Raw genomic sequence first — 19,243 nt, forward strand, 5'->3', positions numbered from 1 at the left:
GAACTCTACCGGGTGATCTGTTCGTAGCTGAACTCTCTACAGGATGATTTGTTTACAGCTGAACTATCTACATGGTGGTTTCTTTGCAGCTGAATTCTCTACAAGGTGACTTCTTCTAGCTGAACTCTCTATAGGGTGATCTTCTCTTAGCTGAACTCTCTGCAGGTTGATTCGTTTGCAGCTGAACTTTCTACATGATGGTTTGTTCATAACTAAACACTCTACAAGGTAACCTCTTCTAGCTGATCTCTTTACAGGATAACTTGTTTCTAGCTGAACTCTCTACATGATGATTTGTTTGCAGCTGAACTCTCTACATGGTGGTTTCTTTGTAGCTGAACTCTCTACAAGGTAGCTTCTTCTAGTTGATCTCTCTACAGGGAGATTTGTATGTAGCTGAACTCTCTACAGGTGATTTGTTTGCAGCTGAACTCTCTACATGATGGTTTGTTTGCAGCTGAACTCTCTACAAGGTAACTTTTTCTAGTTGATTTCTATACAAGGTGACTTGTTTCTAGCTGATCTCTCTACAGGGTGATTTGTTTGTAGCTGAACTCTGTACAGTTTGATTTGTTTGCAGTTGAACTTTCTACATGGTTGTTTCTTTGTAGCTGAACTCTCTACAAGGTAACTTCTTCTAGTTGATCTCTCTACAGGATGACTTGTTTCTAGCTGAACTCTCGACAGGATGATCTGTTCATAGCTGAATTCTCTACATGGTAGTTTCTTTGTAGCTAAACTCTTTACAAGGTGACTTCTTCTAGCTGATCTCTCTATAGGGTGATTTGTTTGTAGCTGAACTATCTGCAGGGTGATTTGAACTCTCTACAAGGTGATGTTTTCTAGTTGATCTCTCTACTTAGTCTGGATGACTTGTTTCTAGCTGAACTCTCTACAGTGTGATCTGTTAAGTTTCTACCTGATCTCTCTATAGAGTTATATCTTGTTTGTATAGCTGAACTCTTTTACATGGTGGTTTTTTGATTGGTTGCTGAACTCTCTCTCCACGGTGACTTGTTTGTACTACAGAGTGACTTGCTTGTAGCTGAACTCTCTACAGAGTGAGCTACTTGTAGCTGAACATTGCTTAAAGTGACTTGTTTGTAGCTGATCTAGATGAACTCTCTACTGGGTAGCTTTTTTTTGTGGCTGAACCCTTTACGCAGTGATTTGTTTGTAGCTGAAATCTCTACAGAGTGACTTGTTGTAGCTGAACTCTCTACAAGGTGACTTGTTTATCGCTGAATTCTCTTCAGTGTGACTTATAATGTTCTGAATCTCTACAGCAACATATTTGTAGCTGAATTCTCTACAGGGTGACTTGCTTGTAGCTGAATTGTCTATAAGATTAACTGTATGTAGCTGAACTCCCTACAGAATAACTTGCAATGTAATATAATTCTATAGTGGAGTAAGTTATAAACGTAGCTGAATGCTTTATTAGGGTGACTGTTCTATTAGAGTATCTCGATCTCGCATATGCTACACGTAGTTGGCTTTGGAATCATAACTCAGTGGTTTGTAATCCGATTCTTCTGACTTGTTTCTAGCTGATCTCTCTACAGGATGACTTGTTTCTAGCTGATCTCTCTACAGGGTGACTTGTTTCTAGCTGATCTCTCTACAGGGTGACTTGTTTCTAGCTGATCTCTCTACAGGATGACTTGTTTCTAGCTGATCTCTCTACAGGATGACTTGTTTCTAGCTGATCTCTCTACAGGATGACTTGTTTCTAGCTGATCTCTCTACACGGTGACTTGACTCTAGCTGAACTCTCTATAGGGTTTTCTGTTTGCAATTGAACTCTCTACAGGATGGTTTTTTTGTAACTGATCTCTCTACAGGGTGACTTGTTTCTAGCTAATCTCTCTACAGGGTGACTTGTTTCTAGCTGATCTCTGGATGACTTGTTTCTAGCTGATCTCTCTACACGGTGACTTGTTTCTAGCTGAACTCTCTGTAGAGTTATCTGTTTGTAATTGAACTCTCTACAGGATGGTTTCTTTGTAGCTGCTCTCTCTACAGGGTGACTTGTTTCTAGCTGATCTCTCTACAGGGTGAACTTGTTTCTGGCTGAACTCTCTACAGATGATTTGTTTGCAGCTGAACTCTCTACATGGTGGTTTCTTTGTAGCTGAACTCTCTACAAGGTGATTTCTTCTAGCTAATCTCTCTACAGGGTGATCTGTAGCTGAACTTTCTACAGGGTGATTTGTTTGCAGCTGAACTCTTTATATGATGGTTTCTTTGTATGTACAAGGTAACTTCTTCTAGCTGATCTCTCTATAGGGTGACTTGTTTGTAGCTGAACTATCTGCAGGGTGATTTGTTTGTAGTTGAACTCTCTACAAGGTGATCCTTCTAGCTGATCTCTCTACAGGATGACTTTTTCTAGCTGAACTCTCTACAGGGTGATCTGTTCATAGCTGCACTCTCTACAGGGTGATATGTTTGCAGCTGAACTCTCTACATGGTTTCTTTGTAACTAAACTCTCTATAAGGTGATGTCTTGTAGCTGATCTCTCTACTGGATGACTAATTGTTTCTAGCTGATCTCAATATAGAGTTAAAACTTTCTCTATAGAGTTATAACATGTTTGTATAGCTGAACTCTTTACAGAGTGGTTTTTTGATTGGTTGCTGAACTCTCCAGCTACACGGTAACTTGTTTGTACTACAGAATGACTTGTTTGTAGCTGAACTCTCTACAGAGTGAGTTACTTGTAGCTGAACATTGCTTAAAGTGACTTGTTTGTAGCTGATCTAGATGAACTCTCTACTGGGTAGCTTTTTTTGTAGCTGAACCCTTTACGCAGTGATTTGTTTGTAGCTGAATTCTCTACAGAGTGACTTGTTGTAGTTGAACTCTCAACAGAGTGAGTTACTTGTAGCTGAACATTACTTAAAGTGACTTGTTTGTAGCTGATCTAGATGAACTCTCTACTGGGTAGTTTTTTTTGTAGCTGAACCCTTTACGTAGTGATTTGTTTGTAGCTGAATTCTCTACAGAGTCACTTGTTGTAGCTGAACTCTCTACAAGGTGACTTGTTTATAGCTGAATTCTCTTCAGTGTGACTTATGTTCTGAATCTCTACAGCAACATATTTGTAGCTGAATTCTCTACAGGGTGACTTGCTTGTAGCTGAATTGTCTATAAGATTAACTGTATGTAGCTGAACTCCCTACAGAATAACTTACAATGTAATATAATTCTATAATGGAGTAAGTTATAAACGTAGCTGAATGCTTTATTAGGGTGACTGTTCTATTAGAGTATCTCGATCTCGCATATGCTACACGTAGTTGGCTTTGGAATCATAACTCAGTGGTTTGTAATCCGATTCTTCTGTACTACTGCACGGACTTTCTATGATAATTATTCCAGCCACACACCGATTTTCAGCTCACTACTCTAAGCGGTTTGCCTGGTAGGCGTGAAAACTATTAGTTTTTTATTCATAAAAATCGATCGCGTAATTGTGACACAGGTTGGGTGTGTTATATCTCGATGGCCTTTAACTGGATTCCTTTCAAACCACAAAAAGGCACTCCTACGATAGTTACTCCATCTACATAGCAATTTTCAGCTCATTCCTTCAAGCGGTTTACCCTGTGGGCGTGACAGACCTTCGACCTTATTTTACGCAAATAATCGGTCATAACTCCGTGAATGTTCATCGGATTCCTACCACACTTGGTACTGAGATTCGCCTTAATGAGCCCTTTAAGTGTGCCAAATTTCAGCCCGATTGGAGCACGCATTCGTGTTTTATTTCGGATTTTGCAAAGTGTGCGAAAAGAAGAAGAAAAAAACGAAGAAAAAACCCCCAAACTTTGGCCGCTCGTATCTCGGAAAAGGCTGGAGCGATTTTCTTCAAATTTGGAATGTGGACTCCCCTACCTAGCCGGCACCTCTGTAGCAACTTTGGTTTCAATCGGATAAGGAATCACGGAGCTACAAAGGTGTGAAAATCGCGTTTACTTTCTTCCTGTAAATATACTCACGGTGTGGCGCGCCGGCTTCTTGGGCCGCACGACACACTACTGGGTGTCTTGATCTATACTCAAGCTTCCTGAAGACCAAGAAACCCCCATACAGAATATGCATAGTTAATAATAGTAAACAATAATTATACTAAATTCATGAAATGTTCTGACTGTTTATATGGCTAAATGCATACCGTTGATAGTAGCAGTGGTATCAGAAAAGATAGTCATATTAGTGATATTATCCTCCAAGAGATCAACAACCACTACATCATAAGATATGATCAGTCCATTTTGATCAGCGATAACAGGTGGTCCCCAACTAACAAACACTGCAGTAGAGTTGATCACAAAAACATTGACATCTTGTGGTGGAGCTGATGGAACTGTAATCAGTAGTTATAATATTAAAGTACTGTTACTTAATTGAGTACTCACCATTCTCCAAGGTCATCACAGTCATGGAATCACTAAATGGACCTATTCCTACTACAGTAGCTGCTGCTATTCTAATAGTGTAGTTGTAACTAGGATGTAACATGTCAATCAGCTGTGTACGTCCTTCTGAAACATTATATGTTCTGGTGCTATTCATTCCCACTTGTGAGTTAATTGTTCCATTGTCTAAATATAGTATCTGAGTCTCCATGACTATAACATGGTATTGGATAAGTAATCCATTTTGATCTTCTAGAGGAGGTGGTGTCCATGACAGTGCGATACTATAAGATGACTCAACGTTAATACTGACATTTGAGGGAACTTCAGATGGAGCTGTGTATAACAAAACACAGTGTAAATTAAGCATGAAGTAGTGCTGTCAAATTTCATATACAGTAGCATACAAATTCTTTTTACCAATAAAGCACTATTTGTGCCAAACCCTTGGAGCAATTGTGTAAAAAAATGCATACATTGAAGTGCTACCAATTGATATGAGCATAATTATGCATAACGTTTATTAGGCAAGTATAGGGAATGTTAAGTTTGATTAGGGATCACAGAAAAAAGTAAGGAAACAAGGGAGGTCGCCTACAGCTGTAGATATACTAGTGAATAAGATGACCCAACCTGGTTTCAACACACCACCATCTTGTAGAATCAACCCCAGAAATATCGTAACTGTACTATCTAGTGGATGGCATGATACTGACCTCAAACACACCCTGGTTTTGTCTAAACTAAGTCATGTCATTATCATCAAGAGTTCATAATATTTTTATGGGGGAGAGTGTCTGACTGCCAGTATGGCCTGTACTTCACTTTGATCTTACCTCTAGCCTGATTTTACTGATGACAAAGAACTGTTAATAGGTGATGATTGATGTTGATAAGGTCAAGCCTTTCTTCTAAGAGAAGCCTGAGGTGTTACTTGCAGCAGTGTGTTTGCTGAATGTACTCCTGTTAGACACTCTCTCCCATACAAATATTATGAACTATTGTTATTATGTACCAGTATACTGGAGGACAACTTGATGACTACTACTTTGTTCTGAGGATCAAAATAAATTCAGTTGATCAGAAACACATCGTGTACCACACTTATATAACACTTCTTATTTTTTACTGTGATTTAGTATCATACACTACTCCAGCTTGTTTCAATACTTTTTATCGATGTGCTATGGTCCCTACTCTAGTTGAAAATTCCAAATATTTTTGTGTACTTGTTTGCTTGTTTGTAAATAATTATTATGACTGGTGAATCCACACATACCACATAAAGAAAGAAATGGCACCGTGCCTCCCCCCCAGCTATCAATTATTGTCTGAAAAGTGAAGTATCTATTATGCTTTGCTGTCGGCTATGTTTAACCCATTACAAATCAATACCTGTTTGAAAAGTACTTCTGCAATTAAAGTAGCCACTATGAAAAATATGGATGATTTCTGTTATGAAAGAAAGCCATCATGTGCTACCGCCAAATCAACACTTCGCTGTCAGCAAAGACGAATGGGACACAAAGGAGGCCACTGGTAAGTTCATGAAGAATGCATTGTATGTACTGCAGTATGCCAAAAAGCACCTCTCGGACCAAAGCAACGTCATACAGTGAAAAAAATCAAGTCCATAGCTTTAGCCATTATTGAGTTATGTTTGTCTGAAGGCATCAGGCAGTCATTCAGTAGAAAATTCTGTTAAATAATTTTTAAAATTTTTTGTAGCACCTTGTGAAAGAATTTTGGGTCAATCTGAAGGCTTGTTCTGGTTTCGTTTTGCCTAACCAATACTGCCTCATCATTGACTGGGAATAGTGAGGCTGGTTTTTGGGTGATAATTTTTTCAACAGCCACATTAGTTTAATCACACAAATTCCTGGCAACCACAAATATCAAAATTTTAAAAAAACATGTTATTAACACTGTTCTAAATACAAATAAGCTCTTATTGTTCTTCTTCACACACTGGAACAGCTCCCTGCTACACCTATATACATTTCCCAAAGTTGCTGATCGATATGCTATGCCAGCACAATGCATATGACAGTCAATAGCCTATAACACTTTATGATTCCAGCTGGTAACATCTTCCCCTACATAAAGCAGGTTTACAGTTAATACAAACTACTAGCATACACCATCTTGCAAGAAAACAAGTCATGAATGTGTGCTGGCACCAGCACTGTTGACTTTTAGGTAAATTCACCCTCTTGGACTATCAGGGATTATCATATGATTGTTTGCTAACACTTCCTTAGCAAAATTTTCAACAGCACATTCTGTTTCTTGCTCATGCTCTTTGGTACAAAGTACACCTCTAAATGCTAGTATGTGTAATAATGCAATCAACATGCTAGCAACATGTGGTTGAGTAGGGTGATACTTTAATGACTTTAATTATCAGCAAACACCTTTAAAGTCATAATAATGTACTAATGTGCTTTGTGCCAATTAAGCTACAAATCTCTTGTTATTGCTAGTGGTGAGTCAATCAAAAAATTATTTGCTTCATTGAAGTTAGTCGACCACATCATTTGTATACTGGTCATTAAATAAATTTTATGGACTGATAATAATAATAATCCCACTACTACTACTACTACAATCAATAACATGGTTATCATCCCATCTGTCATGTAGCCACTGATAATAACAAACATGTTTACTCTGACAATATTTCAGTCAACATTGCCATTACAAAATTCAAAATACAATAAAATAGACTAAAACAAGATAGCAGTTAAACTACACTAAACATCTTCCATTATTATTGCTATTACCCTATAGTCTTGTAACCAATTCTTTTTCCTGTAGGAATAAAGTCTAGTGGATCTCCATAGGCAGTTGTGACAACATTGTGGGCAAGAGACTACTGCTATTATCCATACAGTAATGAATGTACAATACACACTGATATACAGAAGTGACAAGATCATCACAAAAATAACATTGATAATACACCAAATGGTGATGGAAGGATGATAACCCTATTATTACTTTCCTAATGGTGCATTAGTAGCCTGTTACTCTATGCAGGAGTCGTTTTTGTAGCAACATGTACTACAAAATTAACACTACAACCATGTTCACAAGTGAGTAGCTACGTACTCAGAATTTAAACACACACACATAAGTTTCTTCACACATACAACAGGTATGTACATAGCAAGACTAATAGTGATCCACCACACAATGGGATGGAAGGACAGTATAAAAACTAGCTCAGTTGAAACTCCACACATTCCAAGACAGAACTCTACAGGATGAAGGTGTTAATTATTATTCTGATCATCTTGTTCATCACAGTGAGTTATGCAGCAGAAGTGACAAATGTTGTTCCAGGAATCTTCAGTAAGAAGGTGGTCAGTAATGGACTCCAATTATCAGCTACTAACACCTTCTCACCAATCACTACTCTCACTACTACAGTACACCTTGATCAATCCTACTCCATCTTCCTCCACTATCAGTTTACATTTTACATAACAAATAAGAACAATGACTTCTTCTGTAAGCTGATTGTTAATGGAGCTGATGTTGGATCACTGATACACACTGGCAAACAGGAACATAAAAATCCCACTGGATTCTGGATGGCTAACTTGAATGCTGGACTATATACATTTGAAATTCACTACAAATCTCCAGTAGCTATCAACACACCAGCTAATTTGGACTGGCAAGGTGCAGTACTACAAGTCATGTGGTTCAAAGATGCTCGTGCTGTCTCTGATGGAATAAACTGTTACCCAGTGTCAACTCCAACTAATAACTACAACAATTGGGGTCCTATTAGAGATCTTGAAGTTATTCTACAACTACCAAATGATAGAGCAATACTGGCAGCTTATCAACTATCCACAGAAATGTCCTCACCAAGTTATGTGGTTACTGGTTTAAGTGTTAATGGATTTTACCAACAAACAACTCCACATATTCATGGAGACAGTTCATATCTTAGTCTACAAGGTACATGGGCAGGATACTATGCTGATGGAATACATTATTTCAATATGCTCTATGTTACACCAACAACATTCTCCTTTACTGATTGTCAATATGACTACAGGGATAATAAGAACTTGTATGCTATGATGTTACCACCATCTTGTAGAGTTGCTACAATCAACCCCAGGAATACTATAACTGTACCACATAGTGGATGGCGTGATACTGACCTCAAACACACCCTGGTTCTGTCTAAATTAAGTCATGTCATTATCATGTACCAGTATACTGGGCATGGTCCAAACAACTTTCACTACATGGTACTACGGATCAAAATAAATTCAGCTGTTCAGAAGCACACCGTATCTGTTCCCGGTTACACCTACTACTATGGTAACTCTGGATTATGGCAAGGATCACTAGACAGAGGCAATCACAACATTGTTGTGGAATATCGTAACAGAGGTGCTACTACAAGTACACCAAATAATTGGGAAACAAGAGCCTTAACCATTGTGTACTGTTGAATACTGAGCAACAATTAACATGCACAATAATGCACACTGCTGTTCTAATATCAAGAGTTAATAATAGTAGGGAGGGAGAGTGTCTAACGCTCAATAGGCCTGTATAAAATGAGCGCGTAAGACAATCTGGCTTCTTGGCCAGACGTGTTGATTGCATGAAGGGAGATGTGAAATGAGGCACGCCGCAGAAGGACATTATCGATACTATTAGCTGTTCACGAATCAGTCTCGTGAGCAATGTGCGAGGCAGCGTGTGCAATCAAACATGTCGATTTGTGATGAACAGCCCACGGTACTGACCGAAATTGAAGCAGAAACAGTTCAGCCTAGCAAGAAGCGTCAGAGAAGATCAATGAGGAAAGCTGAGATGAAGCACGCTCAGAAGCACAGGTAGAATTGCATCACGAATCAACCGTTCAGCCACGTCCCGAGGTAAGGCCCAAGAAGAAGCGTCAGTCGAGGAGTGATGAGCTGGAAGTAACCAAGAAGAAGTGTCAGACGAAAGCAATGGCAAGGAAAAGAAGCGGCACCGATGAAACACAGCCTGAAGAATCCCAACCTAAGAAAAAGCGCCAGATGAAAGTTATGAACGATTTCTCTCTGGTTCTTCCATCACTCACTGGAGTAGCCATCTTCGCATCACTGCTTTCTCACCAACTATCGATTTTGCAAGGCCATACAAAATGTGACATAACGTGTTTATTGCGGTCATCAACACTATAGGAAATTACAAAGGTATACGATAATAAGCGGGGTGCTCTACGCGCTCATTTTATACAGGCCTATTGAGCGTTAGACACTCTCCCTCCCTACTATTATTAACTCTTGCTAATATGTATAATCATATTGCTTGTCATATTTTGCTCTATTTTGCACAAAAAAAAATGAATACACAATTTCTCACCACTTACCACGTGCATGTAATCAAATAACGTGCATGCAATGTTAACAACAGTTTCAGTGAGAGTCAGTAAATTTCACAAATAATGGTAACCACTACAATGATAGTCCTAAAGGTGGCAGTTACTGGATAGTCCACCTTAATAATAAGTGACCACAAATGTAGTGCTGCCACAACATACTGCATCAATAGCATCGATATAATGAGGTGGTGATATGATATAGCCAATCAGTTATATTGATAGTTGCATAATAATAGTGTTAATTAGTATAATGATGATTTAATTAAGTTACATGTTGATGGTTTGGTGGTGGGAAAACCCAAAGTAAGCTGTCAAGTTTAAAGGTTTCTCTGTAGTGCCAGCTACTTGTCTCAACCATGTAGCAGTACTAAAATGCATTTAAAACCTGCTAAACTGAGTAGCTTTTCTTTCACTTGTGGCATACATCCAATGAGGAGTATGTATATGTTTGTATTGAAAATGTTGCAGTTAATTCTGTATTGTGATGTATGTTCATATCATGACATAAACCTTGGTGATATATGATTATAGAGTTGATATATTGTGGCAGCACTAAACAAATGTGGATCCCTATGAATAAGTTAGGAAGATTGCACAACTAGCTTTCTGAAGAGACTGCTGTAAAAATTGTGTTATAGCTAAGTGAAATACCTGTGGTAAGCCATGAATCCATGTGTCTTGCACATGTGATGATTTGCTATGGTACATGTACACCTTTGTCAACCAGCAGGCACCAATAGCTATCACCTTTATTGTACCTACCAGTGCAAATAATTCTCAAAACAACACAGTAGGCGATCAAAAATTTGATCAATGCCATGTTAAAAACATCTCCAAAGTAAATTATTTTGGAGCATTTACATGAATCAGAAATGTGATTTAGCAGAAGCAAAGACTGAGTTTATACCACGTTATGAAAGATTGTTGAAAATTAACCTGTACAGCTGGTAAGAGGAAACTAGGCACTAGGAAAAGTATCAAATACCTAACCAGCGCAGTTAGCAGTAGTCAAGTGGCTATTGAAGAAATGTGTACATCGTGGACAGAAACACCAAATTTATCCTACCCATGTCATTAGTTTATAACTTTTAATAGGAGCTACCTCATACACATGTAAAGCTTCCCACATTAGCAATGTAAAGACCAAGATACCCTAATAGAGCATCATACAAACATTAAAAGCATTCTAAACTCACGCTTACACCTTTTCAGAGAATGCAACTATTTTTGTGAGGAGGGAAGGGAGCATGTAGCAGATCCCCAAGGTAGGTAACTCTGGATACCGCACATGTACTTTTGAGTATGCCTTCAATTCCCTATACATAAATATTTCCTAGCTACAGAATGTATTGTGTTGCATATGTATGTAGCTTAGCCTGGCATCACAAAATGTCTGGCTACACAACTGTTTTAAAAGCTCAATAACTCAATGTGAATTATTACAACCTGTGAACTACAGAAATGATTGTTAACAATTTTACTTGTATGTCATAGTGATCTGTAAACTTATGCATGCACCGATGGACTGACACACTAACACATTGCTTCATCTGGTACTGTTGATGCATTCCTAAAGGCAAAGCCACCAGGTTACTACTTTGATTCTTGCAGTGAAGGTAGCATGACTGCACGCATGATGCATGCAGCATGTAGCACGCATGTAAAAAGAAATTCTCAGTTGCTCATATTTCATGTATGCTGTGTTCTTTCACCACTAATAGATTGCACTATGGGTGTCTAACACTGCAATGTAGTGCCAGGGATCCATGTAATTCACCACAGGATTTTCTCAGTTCCAGTGGTGGTTGCTAAGCTATAGACTAGGATTAAGAACTGAATAGAGTATCAGCTGCGTGTATGAAAAATTATTCCATGAGTTAGCTACCCAGTTGCTCAAAATCATCAGTATTAGAACTTAAGGGTTCAGTGGCATCAACTCTACCTGAGTTAGGTGTTACTATAGCAAGGAGTTTTACAATGTCCTTAGCAAATGACCATGGGGATGTTGGCTCCTTTTTGGGGGACTCACCTATCACATCAGCAGAAATGTCAGAAGACTGTTACCCATATCGTCATTAATGCGGGTGGAGAAAAAATTAAATTTAAAGTTGAATTTAAATACTGTAGTAACTAGTGATAATTATTATGATGTGTGTTTAGTGGTAGATGGTGAGAGAGAAGATGGTAGACGGAACTCTGTGACATTGTTCAGAGTTCCAGGAGATTCTGACAATAGCATTGTCAATAGTCAGGTAACTAAGAACTTCATGGAGTCATTCACTGTAGATCACAACTAGTGTAACCTGTGGATGCCATCCCTAGCCACTACTGAATAGATGGGGCATGTATCACACTCATTACGATGTAGAGTGCAGCTGTAACACTGAAAAGCGGTGCCATGGATCTGTGTAATCCAAAAACAGAAAGTTACATTTTAATACAGTATGTAAATGGCCTTTATTCACTGAATGAAGGTTTGTTTTCTGTAGCTCAAAGCTTGTTTGCTCACATGCATGGGTGTTGGGCAGACATGCAGACACACAGACACATGGCTTTTGCCAAACCAATTTCAGGGAGCCAGGTGCCGGCTGTGGGTGTATGCCTGGTTTAGAAAGTGATTGGCAGGTTATCACCTGAAGGACAAATTTAATGCCTACTTTAGCTACTATGTATATCGAGTGTGGAGATTAAACTACAATTTGGGTGATTGCACATCACAGTGTAGAAACTCCCTTGCTTAAAAATTCTTAATGTGAGGATCCCTTTACATTTAATTATAATTTTTCCTTATATTAATCTCTGTAATACTATTTACAAGTATACCTGCTTCATCAGTTAACACAGAAATTCCATCACTAACATCGCTTGGTGCTACAGTAACTGCTAACACATAAAATGTGTAATTAGTGAAGGGATCCAGTCCTGACACCAACACAGTTACATCACTAGAGTTCACTTCCATCATCTCCATGTAATCACTACTACCATACACTACAGTGTAAAAGTGTACAATTCCATTAGTGATATTGGGTGGATCCCAGGTGACCTCTACTGTAGTAGAATTGACTGCTGCAGCTGTAACATTTTGGGGAGGGTTGAGTGCTAAATGATAAAAATAAGAAGAAAATGCTGGGAAGCTTCTATACCTACATTACTGTATGCTGGTGGTTTGTCCTTTACCTTGGTCATCTTACAGTACTTATTTGATTTATTATTTACACTCACAACAATTGGTACAATGCCGTTCCTCCTTGTTGGAGTGATACAAAAAAAAACACCAGCAGACTAAACATGTATGCATATACAAACACTTAGAAAGAAGCTGCTTCTAAAAAGTAGGTACTCATGCAGTTAATGCTATTCCATTCTAACTAAATAGGTAATCAATCAATCATGTATAGTTTATATTAATGCTATTTTACTATTATTATTTATTCAGCTAGATAAGTAGATTTGCAAATAATGTAATTTAGCATATTTTGTAATTCATAAACTATATTGTATTTCGGTAAATACATTGCTAAGCACTGCTAATAACTGTAACAAACCACTTTATATCACAAATTATTCAAAGAAGTACCTTCTCAACTGTTTATAGTATACCTATCATGTTTTCTCATGTGAATTGTTTAGGGAAAGCCTTGAGGCTGCCCCTCCTTTTCAATCACATAAGTATGGGAGATACTCCTTTCTCTTCGAAAGAATTCATTATTTCTGGTAGCCTATGAAGCCAGATATGCTGTTTTCAGTCATATTATAGCCCATTGTGAAAGGCATTTATAACGTATTCAGAAACTCTCTTCACTTGTTTTTCAAGCGAGCATGAATAAAGCACCTCAAAGCAAAAGCTTACCTACCGGAAACATAATTATACTGGTTCTGTGCAGCCTTCATTTCTCAAAGACTTAGCATAAGCCACTATGCTCATGTGGGTGCAAAAAGACAAACAAAATACACCAACATAAATACGTGCATACATACATGCATACAAATGCACACACGTTTTTTGGAAAACAATTTCAGTGAACCAGGTACATGCCCATAGGCCCATAGCCGGCTGAAAGTTTAAAAATCTATGCAAATCATTAGCTATTGGGCAATTGTGTAAACTGTTAGACATCAAAGCAAACATGAAAGTAATTTCCCATGAAAAAATCAAGCAAAACACACACATTCACATGATGGCTTTGTTGGATTATTGACCACAGGCACCATATAATCACACCAGGAATAAAGCTTACCTCCACTACAAACTGTTTATGGATTTCACATACAAAAAGTCCCAATGGATATGGCCATAAGGATCCATTTCTAGGATAATCGGACAATAGTGTTTGAATATTATGCTAAACTGGCTGCAGTGTACAATACCAAAAATTTTGCACTAAATATACAGCCTTTTTTCCTTTCATAGTGTTATATATAGTTCCAGATACAAAATATTATACTAACCAATTACATCCAGTCTAACAGTATCACTAGCCATAACTGGTGGACTAGTGTTGATCACCACCTCACACTGGTACTCTCTACCATTATTAGTTGTGTTTAATTGTGAAATGGTGTAAGTATCTGTGTACACAACTGAGTTGTTTGTTGTGGAGCTAACATTGACTCCCTCTATCACCTCTAACTCTACACCATCACTACTCCATATAATATCCACTGTACTGGTGATATTTCTCAAAGTAGTCACATTACACTCCAGTGTTAGTGACTGACCAACTATCTGAGTGTTGAGGGCAGCAACGATGATGATGGGAGTAGGAACTGTGAATATACATGTATATCTCAATTACATTATAATAAATTGAAATTAACATGATTGATCCTACATAAATATATGTATTATGAACTACACAAGTGCAGTGATATCAGATCACTTAACAAACATCACATAATCTGTAAACTAGTGTAAACTAGTGTAACAAGTTTTAGATTGTGCAATATACCTTGCTGACAAAAAGTGTATGCTCTAGCTATACAAAAACGAAGTTGGGTAAATAAGGTGCTAGTTATTACACTATATACTTGTTTGACATGGCCACAGGCTACACACCAATTTTGATAGAATTCACTCAACTATTTCTGAGATATGGGTAGCCAAAGTTTTTCAGCCTGAAGTGGCCAAGATTTCCTTCTTCTTTTGCAAAAAATTGTTATTAAAGAAACACGTTGAAACGCAGGGAGTACATACATAGGATAACCATCATAGCAGTGCCTTTTGATGGCTTGAATAACAAGGAGTAACAGCTACAGAGTCACAAAACAACAAAACAAAAAAATCAAGCAGGTGTACAATCACCAAGTCAAGATACTTCAATAGAACAATTATCGTGGGTTAAAGATGTGCATGAAAATGCCTTAAAACAGTTGCCGGGGTTGGTACTAACATTTCACACCTAAAACCCAAACCTGATCCACTGGCTGTTCATTTCTACCTTATTGATGAAACTCTAGTGCTTAAGTACATATACATCAGCTATCTATCAACCAGCAGACAGACCAAGGTATAAAGTGTAGTGACGCTGAACTGGCAAATGAAATTCTGGGTGGTGCTAAAAGGTAATGACTTTCATGATAAGCATGGCTTCATTAATGAGACGAAGTGAATAAAGTGGAAGAACAACTTGGTGTTTCATCTACAGTGCTAACTTCTGAATGGCTGAAACATGGATAACCCTGAATGGACTTCTAAAGTCAACAAGCTTTTCAAATAGCTACCATTACTATTTCAAAATTTTATCTTCCTCAGCATCAGGTAGCTAGTTGACCTTGAATGAGGTCAAGAAACATTTGATGATGGCATTAAAATTTCTTTGGCTGTAATGACACCATCAGTTTCAGGGGCTGTGGTCACACTGTCATCTTTTGGGCCAATGGTGATGGTACGTATTACGATGGAGTTGCCTAGCTTTACCTTGTTCTGCTTCTATGGAGTAAATCTTCGGGTTTGTTGTTCTTGTAGTGTGCAATTGTGTATGTTGTACATAGTTATGGGGGGCTGCTGTCATGTTCTTTATGTGCTCCAGCCATGTAGTAAGAACTAAGTACTTGGAGTGTAAACAAGTAAGGTCAATCAGTCAGGCTGTAGCATGTTGCTGTAATCATTCTGCATATGGATGGCCCCTGCTGTGTTTGTTCGTAAGAAGAATGGGGAGGTACGCTTGTGTGTTGATTACCGGGAACTGAATAAACGCACAGTTAAGGATGCTTACCCACTTCCTAGGCCTGATTACCTCATAAATACATATTTTATATTTTTTAGTAGAAATTTTAGAAGAGGAAAAAGAGAAAGAGGTGCAAGAAGCAGAGAAAAGAGGAGAGATGATGAGAGAAGAAGATGAAATCAAAATAAGAGAGACCAAAATGAACAGCAAGGAAGAATTAGAGATTTACACAAATAAGCCACAGAAGACACCAGTGGTACACATACCTAAACCATTTTTGACTATGAAGTGGTAGCTGTTGATGAAGATGATGATATTGAATATGATCATAAAACAGGGAGATATGTATATAATTATGCGCTTGTACCTATCAAAATGTTTTGTATATTGCACTGGAAAGTTTATGAGGGAGTGGACAGACTGCATGCATTAATGCGAATTAGTGAATGCAGTGTTTGCAAGTCAATTAATCGGATGACTGCAGGTTCGAGGCTGCCTAGGTGCAGTCATGGATTTTTTCTCCTTTCTCCACCTTTTCAAACACACTTTCTGTAACAACTTTAAACAGGCTGTAGGACCAGGTGTTCTACAGACCTTCAGCACTTGTGCTGTAAAGCCTTAATAAGCAAAAAAAAAATATGGCCTACATGTACGTAAAGTATTACATAATAAAAGTTATGCTGTACATAAAATTTTCTTGATTTAAAAGGTGCATATTATGTTTAAATTTTAGGTGTAGACTAATGTCAAGTTTGTGGTTAGGCTATGCATATGTATTACTTGTGCAAATTCATAACAAGTCACGCCCTTTTTCTTGGAATTGGTCAATAATAGGTAGAGATGGTTAATAATTGTGACCGGATTTGCGAAAAGGTACCTTTTTCACACATAAAATTTGACCCATTTTTTCAGCTTCCAAATGTTGTAACTCTTGTATCATTACAAACATGTGTCTGCAATTTTCCATAAATATGCCTACATTAGTTGGTTACATTTTGATACAAACAGAAAGTCAATCAGTGCACGGAGTCAACAGTTATGACATTTTGTTTGCTGGTATGTCAAATGTGTGGAAAAGGTACCTTTTCGCAAATCCGGTCACAATTGTTGATTGTGGGATAGAGTTTTGTTGAGGATTACGCCACCTAATGAACTAGCTGCAATCATCTACAGTTTTTCTGTGGAAAACAAGATATGGTAACCATGTCCCTTAATCTATTGCACAGCTCACCTGAGATGCTGTAAACAGCAAGATCGAGATATTCTAATAAGGAAGTCACAGCAATGTGTGTGTACCATAGCTATAACAAGCAGGGAAATTAATTTAACCATTTGACAACCATAAGCCTATATTTAGGCTTTAACGCATTCCTCTATACAAACTCAAATAACTTCTCAAGTATTAACAACAGAAATATCCCACAGCCACCACATGAACTTCCCAATAAAATGGCACCAAGCATCGAAGAATTTGAGTAAAACGCCATTCATCACACCACTTGGAAAAGAGCCTTCTTCACCAACTGTCTGCCATGGGTGTACACTGGTTCACTAACCAAGGCATATCTTCGCCATACTTAACACTATGGCCTTAAACTAAGCGTCATTAGAATCCTTGTGCGCTACTGAATCAAGTGGTATACAATGGGTCACGTGATTTTTAAATGGACGTTTGGAACAATTAAAATGCCATTCAGATCCAGTGAAGACTATGTCTGCCGTTCACTGCTTCATATCAAAAGTACTCTTTATTGTTGTGTAAAACTGTTTACATAATAGTTATACGGGCACTATGTGGAGTCTATGAAATTTATAAACCCGAAGGCCCGGGCTGTAGTGCACGAGCGAAGCGAGGGCGCTACTAAGGGCCTGAGGGTTTATAAATTTCATAGACTCCACATTGTGCCCGTATAACTGCTTTAGACTCTATTTCACATTACACTCAGATTACTTACCTCATCCACAGCTGTTTCTGCTGTAGGCTCAGAAAAACCAGCTGGTTTTCTTGCGAAAATACTAGCGCCATGGCAACTATGTGGCCTCACGTGACAATATAATCGCGCTTGTTAAATCACTGCACGTGAACAATGCATAGCGATTGGATAAACCTAGATTTTGGGCATATGTTATATTGTGCCTGAAGGCGTGGAGTATATTAAAAAACAAGGTGGAGTATATGAGATTTATTACCCACCCAAAAGGGCCTAAATAGAGTCTAAAGGTTCTTGTAGTGCTTGAAATAAAGCTTTATTTTATGCATAAGAATATCCCGTTTTGTAGTAATAGAAGCCTGGCGCTCTGCCTACTGTACATACATGCGCATTATTTCATATTCAAAATTAATTCTGACTTCAAAGGATTAAAAATAGTTCCAGTGATGCAAAGTATAGTGAAACAGAGATTCGAATGATGATACAGTAGCTATTACAATAGGAAAATCCCTAAATTGAACAGATGGTGGTAACATGCTGATGTAGGGTTAGCTTTGTTGTAATAGCTACTATCATTCATGTCTCTTGTTCACTACTTTTAATGGCTGGAGAATCCTACTTTAATAAATATAAATTGTACTATCTGTATATACAGTGTACACTATGTACGTAGTATATATAGCATTGTAGGTAAATTTTTTATAACAGTTCTATGTGTGTTATATCAGAAGCCAATGTGTGTTACAAAAATTTCTAAACAAAATTCAACTGTAATGCAAATGCCACAAAATCCAGTACTTTAGATTAATTAATGTATGATTGTTGAACCTGAACAGTTGTTAAAGGCTTTAACATCAGCTGTACCAATCTAGTAGTGGTGTAGCATATGCTAATGTACATAGTAAACAGTCTTGGCAATACAAATAACTTTTTTGGGTAAATCCCAGATTACCAACATTAACGTGTATAATGTAACCTACAGTAGGTTGTGGGTATCAAATGGTATGGTAGTACTGTTTAAGTATGGATTGCAGTGAAACTTTCGTACGCTGCTCAAAATTCCGCCTTTAAAAATCACCCTAGAGACATTTTACGCAACCAAAATCACCTTTACAGAATAGTACTAGTCCATATAATACATAAAACAGCATCAAATGCAATAAAACACTTACAGGTGGCTGGATATAAAATTTTTAAAAATCGCCAAAACTCGAATTTTAGACTCACTGCCTCACTGACCACAGTCGCAAAACTACAGGCCAAATGAAGCAGCACACGGCCACCATTTTACGCCACTATAACAAACTCACCAGTGG

At 37.9% G+C, this 19,243-nt stretch overlaps 1 protein-coding gene across 1 annotated transcript in view; it reads right to left on the reverse strand.

Moving 5' to 3' along the window:
* Nucleotides 1-19,243, reverse strand: part of LOC136260446 (uncharacterized) — a 135,330-nt gene that overhangs the window by 114,932 nt on the left and 1,155 nt on the right. Inside the window, exons 2-5 of the mRNA XM_066054171.1 lie at nucleotides 14,279-14,596; nucleotides 12,650-12,928; nucleotides 4,426-4,761; nucleotides 4,182-4,373 (exon numbers count right to left, since the gene is read on the reverse strand). Coding sequence (XP_065910243.1) covers nucleotides 4,182-4,373; nucleotides 4,426-4,761; nucleotides 12,650-12,928; nucleotides 14,279-14,596 — 1,125 coding nt within the window. The remainder of the gene's footprint in view (nucleotides 1-4,181; nucleotides 4,374-4,425; nucleotides 4,762-12,649; nucleotides 12,929-14,278; nucleotides 14,597-19,243) is intronic.

This window comes from Dysidea avara, chromosome 1 (genome assembly GCF_963678975.1).
Source record: "Dysidea avara chromosome 1, odDysAvar1.4, whole genome shotgun sequence".
Classification (NCBI taxonomy): Eukaryota; Metazoa; Porifera; class Demospongiae; order Dictyoceratida; family Dysideidae; genus Dysidea; species Dysidea avara.